The following is a 10,532-nucleotide window of genomic DNA, read 5'->3' as shown; positions in this document are numbered from 1 at the left end:
CTTTTAGGACATTCCTATTGGCTGCCAACTTTGGCTAAATGAAATAGGATCAAACTGAACAACAGAAAGCTCAATCTGGGATTGATCATTCACCACTTATTAAGAAGTCTCTAGAAAGATTTTTTTTTTTTCAAAAACATTTTTTATTCAGTTATTATAAAGTAATTTATACTTTACAGTCAATTCAACATAGGCAGTCTTTAACTAATGCATTGCATGTACCATGACAAACATCATTTAAAAAGTAAAAACAAGTGCAACAATGCTGGTGGATAGAGAATGGCGGAATCAATTTGCTCAATGAGCTCATCTAAGTATTTGGCATAAGTATAACCACAAAAGAACCAGTCTCAAATGCACTCAAGTCTTACTACAATTACCAGTAGAAACTGGTTGAAATCAATCTCACAATAGTAACAGTTTCGTTTCACTGTGAACTTCCATTTGAAACACATTTCACATGAGTAAAATCTTACGAAACAAAATCATCCTTCCGGACACACATGCAAAACAGATTTGGAAATGTTATATTATCTGATTATTTGTACCTTGATTACCCCCTGTAGGTCCATTAACATGGCTGAATGATGGAGCAAAACCACAATGGAACAACATTGACCATGTAATGTAAAATGTCATCCCTGGCCCTTTCAAACACACCTGTCCTTCGAACTTATCAAACAACCTGAGAGAGGAAGGATCAAAAGCATGCTTACTTCAAATTCACCATGACATTTCTTTCTTTTCTTTTGATTTTGAAAAATAAAAGATATCCATCTGTCCAGTGTATTGTACATGGGAGGCGAGAGAAGGCGTTATCATTTGACCCTGTGGTTGTGATCCGGCCCGTATTGAGATAAGATAGTGGGCTTCCCCAGATTCTTAAACAGCTATCCAGCTGCTATGAACATCTGATCAAGTTCAGCATGTTCTAGTTCTACTGTGCCTAGTAGACAAACCAGAGCACAACCACAGAGTCAGAAGGCAGGCAGTTGCAGCACTTCAGAGTTGGCAGGTGTTCATTTCTCCAGCAGGGCAGCCAGTAGAGCAGGGTAGTTGGGCGTTCCCCAGCCTGTCACAGGGTCCCATGAAGGTGCGGCACAGAAACCCTTCCCCTGTACCTTCTCGTCCAGACAGCTCAGGTGACATCCCTCTGTCACCTGGGGGGCCACAGAGCACACAAAGAGCATTCAGGATTTATTAAAGGAGTCCCAGGGGAGGGAATTAATGAACACACAGGAGGGAGGTGAGACTGCACTTTGCTTAACTCCTCTCTACCCCCACCCTGTGGTGATTTCTATGGTGACGATTCATCACAAAACTGAAAGATTAATTTACTAAGTAGCACACACAGATGAAACACAGTGCCACGTCTTATCTTATGCATATTCAGGAAAGACGAGTGCTCCACAGAGTCACCTACATCAAACAGAGCCTGTCCTTGTAGCTTGTACAGGCGAGGGTTGAGGAAGCCCAGGGCAGGCAGGCCCTTCAGAAAACGCTGGTCATTGATCAGAGACAAGATCCCTCCAACGACAGGGGTAGACGCCTAGGAGGCAGCACAACACAAACACATGATCAGTATCTATGGGGTTGATTTGGGACTAGGGGGCTGATATCAGTAAAGGCTCGTGGAGGTAGAAACCGGAGGACGGGCTCATTGTAATGCATGGAATGGTATCAAACTGGACACAGTTCCTCATTTTGTTCCGTGCGTTACAATGAGCCTGTCCTCCGACTTCTACCTCCACCAGCCTTCCTTGACTGAGGGATGATGGAGGTCTTACTGAGGTACCAGACACCCAGGGGATGGGTACTCTGTTGGTGACGACCCAGTAGTTGTCTGACAGGGCTGCTATATCAGGGTAGGCCCGGCCGCTGGTGTTGAAGTAGGTCTGGGGAGGAAGGCCCTGCACTCCCTGCAGGTAGCTGTCCACAGCACTGACCTGTAGAACCACACAGAGGAAGATCCACCGGAGTCAGCAGTAATCAATAGGGGTGGGCATCGACGATCGATAATTGATCGATAAGGATCTTGGTCGATCACAAAATAAAACATTTGGTCGATCACAAAAAAAAAAAAAAATGTTTTATTTTGTGATCGACCAAGATCCTTATCGATCAATTATCGATCGTCGATGCCCACCCCTAGTAATCAATGAGCTAAACCCTGCTCAGTCAGAACACAAGAGATTTAAAAACAGATATGTTAATAAAAGCACATGCTGTAAGAAGGTTTAATAAAAGCACATGCTGTAAGAAGGTTGTCATTTAAAGATCTCTTTCGAAACGCAGATTTAGCAGGACCCTGAGGCAGGGCAGTATGTAGTTGGTGTAATAATTTTACTTTAATTTAATTTGGCCATTTAGCAGACGCTTTTATCCAAAGCGACTTACAATTACGAATTACAGGGACATTCCCCCTGGAGTAACTGAGGGGCTAAGTGCCTTACTCAAGGGCACACTAGTAGTGGTGTGGCTTCAGGCGGGATTTGAACTCACAACCTTCCGATCACAAGTCCAACTCACTATCCACTAGACCACCACTACCCCTGTAGGTGTACAGCACGGGAGGCTAGTGGAGGTAGATATCAGAGGACGGGCCTTGTCGTCATGCATGGAATGGAATAAGGAATGGTATCAAAACGTGTTTACCTGGTAGTCAGGCATAGGGAACACGTTGCTGAAGCCTCCACCACTGATGTAGTCGGTGACCTCGTAGGTGAGCTTGAATGGATTCTTGAATGAGGTCCCGCCCACTGTGGTCACATATGGGCTGAGGGCGCACAAAGATGACATCATCATCGACATTTGAGTGGGAGACAAGGCATAATCACTTTTCCAGTCAATATTCTATTTTCATATCCCCTATTATTCATATCCTGACATGACCTTCGGAGATTGTGAATAAAGACAATACATGTACAAAGATAACTGGAAGGCTTTGTTAAAGTCATTCATCCATAACTGGAAACAGGACAGGTAGTGGCCCTCACCTGGAAGCAGGAAAGCTGGGCCTGAACGAGTTCTCTGCTGAGGTCAGGTGCCTGCAGCCGGCTCCACTGTCACCTGAATGAGGAGGACACAACATCTCCTAAATCAACAAAGGTAGAGGTCTCATTCAGGGCAGGCTGGTGGAGGTAGAAAGCAGAGGACGGGCTCATTGTAATGCAACAGATTCCGAGACAGATTTTACCTCTAAGGAATAAAGACTTTGATATCCCCAGCTGCCCCACATGCCTGTCATCATGCCTGTTTATCATGCCTGTGCACATGATAAATAATTGATTTTGATCCGATTTAAGCACCAAAGTATCAAAGTGAACATCATGGAAGTTCTGATCTTACCTTACTTATGTTCTGATGACATGGTGGATTACCCCAAAAACATTTTGTCCAAAACAGTAGACAATTTCCTAAATAATGTGTTGTTGAATGTTTTCATAGGCCTGATTCACGTCTAGCGAATGCAAGTTTCCAAAGTATCTCCATGACGTTAGCAGTTACCACAGACACCAAGGCTATCTCTTACTGCTGCTGTAGCATCTGCTTGAATGAACACCTAACTAGTGGGCGCAGATAACATCTAATGTCCTATTGCAAACATGCTGTCACAAACCACCAATTTAAGTATAGTTACATTAGTACATAGTCTACACCTGTAGACAATTACATCATCAATACAGACCAAATAGTGATTTTTAAGAAGAGACTGTGACCGTAGCCTGGCTTCAGATCTGTATGTGCTTCAGTCTTCCTGTGTTTCCTGTCCTGCTGGCTGCTACATGATGATACACAATGATAGCCACCATGGTTGGTTAAGCTAAAGCCTCACCAGACCCAGAGCCAGTGGGAGTCTGACCTAGCTAGTTGCCCTCACCAGACCCAGAGCCAGTGGGAGGCTGACCTAGCTAGCTGCCCTCACCCGAGGCGAAGAGCATGGAGATCCCTCTGATCCCAGCCTTCATGAACTCTGTGTTGATACGCATCATGTAGGCAGCAGACAGACTGTCCTCATCGTCGCCATAGCTGACGGTGTGGACCCACGGGAGGTCGGACATGTTGCTAAGCAACACCATCCACTGGAGGAAAGGCTCCTGGGACTCATGGCGACCTGTTGGAGGAGGAGCGGAGATGAGAGGAAGACTGGAGAGGATGAGAGGAACAGTGGAAAGACTTGAGGTTCAACACAAACTAGACACTGCTGGGGACATTCTCATTCAGACAACTTAATGTCCTCGGAGAGGCAATTTGTTAATCAAAAGAAAAAAAACATTTCCAATATACACAAATAGGCCTATCCATAGCAGGCTACAGTCTGTGCAAATCTAAATCAGTGTTTGTGTTTTGTTCCAGCCTAGCAATGATACCAATACTCTATCACAACTCAATCACAACTTTGATTAGTTGAATCCCCCCCAAAAAAGAAAAGCTTTCTGAGAAGAGGTTGGAGACCACTGTTCTATATCTAGTAAGTTGTTGTGAGTCAGGGAGCCTACCAGGGCTGGTGAAGACCCATGTAGAGATGTTGGCTCCTGTACTCATGATGTACTCCACGTCCAGACTAGCCTCCAGGCCGGCCTTGCCTGCTCCCTGGGTGCCCACCACCCGGTCTACCTTAGATAGGTGCTGGAAGCCTCTGCCAAATATGGTCATGAACTCAGCCAGGTCCGCTGGGTGGTAGAACTGTTCCAGGAACTGGACAGGAGACGGAGAAGAGTCAGCCATAGAAAAGTTGGAGGTCAGTGATGGTGTGAATAGATTCGGGGCCCTTTAATTAATTATTCTTAATTGGTAGAAATGTGATTCCTTGTGTCCTCCACTCGTTTGATACTCAAAACACATTGGAGGAGAAGATCTAGGCACCTCCCCTTAGATAGATGCGGTTTGAAAAGGAAGCGAGTGGAGGACAGGAGGAGAGGACGAGGAATTAAGTTTAACAATTGAGAAAAGGCCTGGGTAAAATCTCTGAGGGATTTCTTCTCCCAGGCCAAAGTCCAGTAAGTGTCTTTCTGATAGATTTCCATTAAGCATGTTATTACATAACTTCATAGTGTACTAGATTAATACCAGTGTGAACAGAGGATTATTTATTCTACCAAATACCAATTATATTGCACCGTGTATGAAACGTGCGCTAGAAATAAAGTTGGATTTGAATACTGTACTTCCTATCAATGTCCTATCAAGTTGCTAGTCTGAGAGTGGTTTGAGGTAGTGGTGTGGATGTGAATGTTCTCCAGACCTGGGCGACAGCCTGGCTGTTGTTCTGAGCTGTTCCCACGTCAGCTGCTGTCAGGTTGTAACGACTCCTCAGGGTGGTGGGCGTCACCCCCAGATGGAACCCCGTCCCAGACCTCCTCCTATTGGTCAAGAACTCACTGACGTCCTGCCCCTTGGGTGGGAAGCGGTGAACACCACCAACTAAGGGAAGAATAACGTTGGTTCATTGTTGCATCCGCAACATTGTTGTCACCATTTTAACAATTGGTTTGTTGACATGTCTAATAATGCTTCGCTTGAAAAAGCACACAACGAATAGATATCAATCACATTGATTTCCGACCCCTGAAAAATATCACGATTCAGAAATCGTTCTGAATTCTGAGCGTACCAAAGTCAAGGTGCTGATAAACATCGTTGTGCACTGCGTACTGAGTCGGTGACCTAACCAGGGAGTGGCCGTCTCTCACGTAGCGATGGAACTCACTGCCTGGCAACAGGGTCTCCGCCACTCTGAGAGAAGGGGGAAAAAAGTTCTTATTGAAGGTTTTTCCTTATGGTGACTGATGTATAGTCAATTCACTTACTTAGACAAATGTACTTATTGTAAGTCAGTTTGGATAAAAGCGTTTGAATTAAAAAACACCTCCTGAAACATCAAATTCAAGCACCTTTCAAGAACTTTCAAGACTCGATTCCCTCAAATTCAAGGAACCAACATGGCATAGTTTGTGACGGATCTAGATGAGAATTCATATAATAGGAACTATCCGCTCACAGACAACAATTAAAATTTACTAGTTGACGAGCTAAGTAAAAGATTTTTGAATATATATATCTTCTGGGAGGAATTCAAGCACTTTCAATGACCCATGTCTATTTTCAAAAACTTTTAAGACCTTGATTTTTTTCTCTCAAATTCACAAACTTTCAAGGATTTCAAGGACCCGTAGGAACCCTGTTAAATATACATGTAAAAGAAGCATCAATCCATCTGCAGTTAGAGGACTCACAGAGTTCAGGCAAGAGTATCGGATCTCCACACTCTCTGTGGTAGCTATATGGAGCTCAGGCCAGGGTAATAAAGTCTAAATTCATCTTGCAAACAATAACCACATTTTATCCATTCAATTCTAAGGAACACAATTAAGAAGTGTTTTTTTCACACTGAGGAAGTGGTTGTCAGGTGAGTAGAGTACTGTAAGCAGAAAACACATTTAAAAAGAGAAGCACTTACTGCGCCGTCATGGCGCACTGCAGGAAGTCCTGAGTAAGGACCGTGTGACAGGCGGTCACCCTGTGACTCTGCAGCCAATGACGCACCACTTTCTCGGTCAGGTGGGACGGGCGCACCAGAATGGCAACCTCCTCCAGAGACAGGTGCTTCCCTGAGGAGGACAGAGTTGACAGACATCAGAGATCATTGAACACGATTTAAGATAAATAGAATTTGAGTTCTATGGTTGGTTCTATGGTTCTATGGTTGTTGCAGCAGGGGCGTAGAATCTGGTAGGGAATCGTGTACATACAAATCAAATAAAAACTGGGCAAATTGAGAAGATACAACAGTGAGTTTCCTCTGCTAATACATGATGGAATGTAAAGCTTGTATTGTAATGGATGAAACAAGTGATTCATACCATATTGTGCTGAATCAGGGTCTGACACCAGTTTCAGTAGCTCCTCCAGTCGGTCCACATTCTGCTGCTTCAGAGCAAACGTCAGCTCTAGACCTTCTGTGGCGCTGACCCGGCCTACGTGGGTCCACTCGTCAGGTATCCTGAATAGACCAGACATGAAAGCAAGTCTGACAACGTTTCTCTTCACATTAGGCTACAGCAGACAGTGGACTTTCATGAAGTGACGTTAGAATTATAAGGTTCTATCTCCATTTTTGTCAAAATTACGTTTTTTACATAATCTGACCCATTAGGTGTTTATTAATGCCTGTGTGGTGTTATTTTTAAAATGTAGACTTTTTTTAGTTAGTAATTAATCAAATACAAAGGTTCCATCTCACAAAACATAATGGAATGTAAAAACTTTGACGCTCAATATCTCTGAACTACCCTAAGCGGAGATAGAACCTTATAATTCTAAATAAACAGCATGAGCTGTTCTCTAAACTATTGATTTATTTTATAATCAGACTGAATACGTGTACAAACAACAACAACAACAACAACAACAACAACAACAACACCTCAATAGTGTTGTGAAAACAGCTAGAAATGTCCACAAGCTTTACATAATAATGTTTTGCCAGAACATTGGGGAAGCAAGTTGTCATTGAACTTAGAAAAAACTAAACTTAAACTAAACATGTTATAGTCAAGTACAAATCATGATAGATAACGTTGCAATTGAAAGAGTTTCTGATTATTATTTTTTGGGAGTTGTTATAGACCACAAACTATGTTGGAAAACACACAAACTATTTAATGACAAAAATATCAAAGTCTATTGCAATACTGCATAAAACAAGACATACTCAATCCAAATTCATTACACATATTGTACCGTTCTCTAATAGTTCCATACATAACTTACTGTGTGGAAGTGTGGGGAAACACATACAAAACAATCACAAATCCAATTTATTTACTTCAGAAAAGAGCTATACGAATTATAAACAGAGCTGCCTATCAAGAACCAACTAACAATTTATTCATAAACACCTATGATCTCGAATTTAAAGAATTGGTGGACTTCAAAATGGCACAAGTAATGTATAAAGTAAAAAATAAGATGCTTCCAGACTGTATCCAGAGACTGTTTCAAGTTAGACAGAGTAATTCCAAACTCAGACGAATATGCATGTTTATGAAAACAAAGATTAGAACAAATGCAAAGCAAAGATGTATAACAGTTAAGGGAGTTAATTTATGGAATATCTTTGAAGAGGAAATGAAAATGTGTAGCACACTAAAAGGATTTTAAAAATTACTAAAAAGTAGGATGATTGACAAGTATAGAACAGAGGTATAGATATAGTTTTTGTTTGGTATTTTTGAACTTTTTGTTAGTAAAGTAAAATGTTGTTTATAAATGTTTCTATGTCTTGATTATGCACTTATAAGGGGAAAACCACTCATGTAAAAAGGGTAGGCGCATTAATTTAGTGACATGTTGTTGTCGTTTTTGATTATGCACTCATGGGGAAAGAAAACATGCATGTAAAAAGGGTAGGCGCAATAAGCCATGGCTTCAGCCTACACCTTTTTGGTCCTGGTACGCATTGTGACTGTGTACATTTTTTTTTGTATTGTGAATTGTATACGGGACCAAAATAAACATTCTCAATGACAATTCTCAATCAAGCATCACAGAAGCAAGAATATTAACCACAAGCTTTTTTTGTTGTAGTTAGTTTTTCGGGGTATTATTAAGAGTTGTAGATGTAGAACAATAAGACGCCTAGGATTGAAGTCTTACAAGATGCCTTGGTCAGCCTCCAGATGCTTACTCACAACCAGCGAACTGCACATCAGCACACAGAGAGGCACCCTGGAAGAGAGGAAGGGAAAGCAGAAGAAATCAACCATCGCCGAGTGCTCCGTTAGTGCATTTCACACTCGGCTATGAGAGTGTAAGATCCTGCAACATAAATAACATGTCTGACCTTTAGGCTAGTAAGAGAACAGCTTGTTGCGCAGACAGCGAACAATGCTTTGAGACACATAGCTACTGTCGACGTACGTCTCCCTTGAAAAAGTGATCAAATACAATCTTTCGGAAATGTCGGTTATATGGAAGCTACGTCTAAACAAAAGAATACAGCATGCTCTTTGATGATATCTGGGTCATTTCCCTAGCCAGTAGGGCGATGGGGGTATTGCCTAATTAGTTTGAATACAAAATCAGCAGCTTGCATCAATCGCCAAAACTAATCATCATCGCTTCCTACACAATTAAAAAACATAACATTTGCCACGGCATTAAACACTTACAAAGTTGTCATAGTTATGGAACGCATTGGCCCAGTCTCCTCCAAGGACTGTCTTTATGTTTGGTTAAGAAACCTCGACTGCATATCAGTGGAGGATTTGTCACATGACGCCGTCAGCTGCGGTCAGTCACGTGACAGGCAAACTAGAAGACACGGCAGAGCAGATGCGTGCGTTTCTGCCACCTCCTGTACATTAATATCATATGCTATGGAAACTAATATTTATCAAAGATCTATGAAACTCAGTATTGCATCAGCATTGCCCACATTCTCATACTATTGTTAGACACACAAAATCAAGGTCAACAACTTGGGCTTTAATTACAGAAACACTAATTTATTGAACAAGTCATAAAAGAATGCAGTATATATGCAGTATATACATTAATCATTAAATCAATAAAATACAGTAAACACAATTCAAGCACTGAAACACTGAACAATTCAGGAACTGGAACAATATCAGCCCTCTTCATAATCACTCACAAGTTGTCAGTTTCGCCCCACACACAAGAGGACTTCTGATTGTAAATATGTAATATGTTTAATATGAACTGAACTGAACATGTTTAATATGAACTGGCTGAACTAGTGAGGAAAGGCTCTGGTGAATCTGTGTCTGGCTCAGTGGTCATCCTGGAAGTAGAAGTCCTCCTCCTCACTGTCGTCAGAAGCAGCCTCCTTATCAGGGAACATCTTCCACACAACAAATGAATCATCTTCCTCTGAAAGAAGAGATTCAATTAAAAAAAAGATTCCTTCCAAATGACAGATTATATATGCTTATATTGGGACCATAAATCATTCTTGTTTTCTACTTTTCCCCAGGACAGAGGCTAGTCCTTCTAGACTTTCGATGGAAAGTCTCCATTGGAGTTTTTCCATTGGATTTGTAATCTAAGATTAGGCTTATTTTGTGTCCAGGAAACCAGACCTACATTTAGATTAGTATTAGTTCAAGTACTACACTGCAATCCAGTTTGACATATCATGAATAAAGCAGACTGTAAGAGGATACATACCACCCGCAACGCATCTGCTCATCGTCCGCTTCAATGATGGAGTTGGTATATGAATCTATGAGACAATTACAAATAAAATCAACCTGATGGAACTTCATTTGGCAAGTCTGTGAGCTTCTCTGCAATATTCCTTCACAAACACATACCTTGGCAGACCGGGCTTGTTTAGGAACTTTGCTTTGGCCTTTCTTCAATCTTTTATTAAGTCGGTAGAGATAGGTGTCATTGTTTCTAAAACAGGAGAGAGAAAAAAGGTTCAGATTTAAGTTTTTGGCTCAGTATCATCTCCTCATTGCCTCAGTTACTCAGTACTCTCTTCCCATTGGTTCAGTGATTTA

At 41.8% G+C, this 10,532-nt stretch overlaps 1 protein-coding gene across 1 annotated transcript; it reads right to left on the bottom strand.

Moving 5' to 3' along the window:
* Positions 1-140: 140 nt before the first annotated feature.
* On the bottom strand, positions 141-9,254 carry tpp1 (tripeptidyl peptidase I). Its single transcript, XM_080540391.1, has 13 exons — positions 9,174-9,254; positions 8,659-8,730; positions 6,864-7,003; positions 6,461-6,611; positions 5,615-5,736; positions 5,246-5,424; positions 4,500-4,698; positions 3,926-4,114; positions 2,997-3,069; positions 2,656-2,776; positions 1,788-1,946; positions 1,424-1,549; positions 141-1,160 (listed from the first exon to the last, which is right to left on the bottom strand). Exons 1-13 carry the CDS (start codon positions 9,197-9,199, stop codon positions 1,020-1,022), a joined length of 1,698 nt encoding a protein of 565 aa, XP_080396517.1. The 5' UTR covers positions 9,200-9,254; the 3' UTR covers positions 141-1,019.
* Positions 9,255-10,532: the final 1,278 nt, after the last annotated feature.

Source organism: Nansenia antarctica, assembly GCF_963989245.1.
Source record: "Nansenia antarctica genome assembly, chromosome: 1".
Lineage (NCBI taxonomy): Eukaryota > Metazoa > Chordata > Actinopteri > Argentiniformes > Microstomatidae > Nansenia > Nansenia antarctica.
This window is presented reverse-complemented; position numbering and strand designations above follow the sequence as displayed.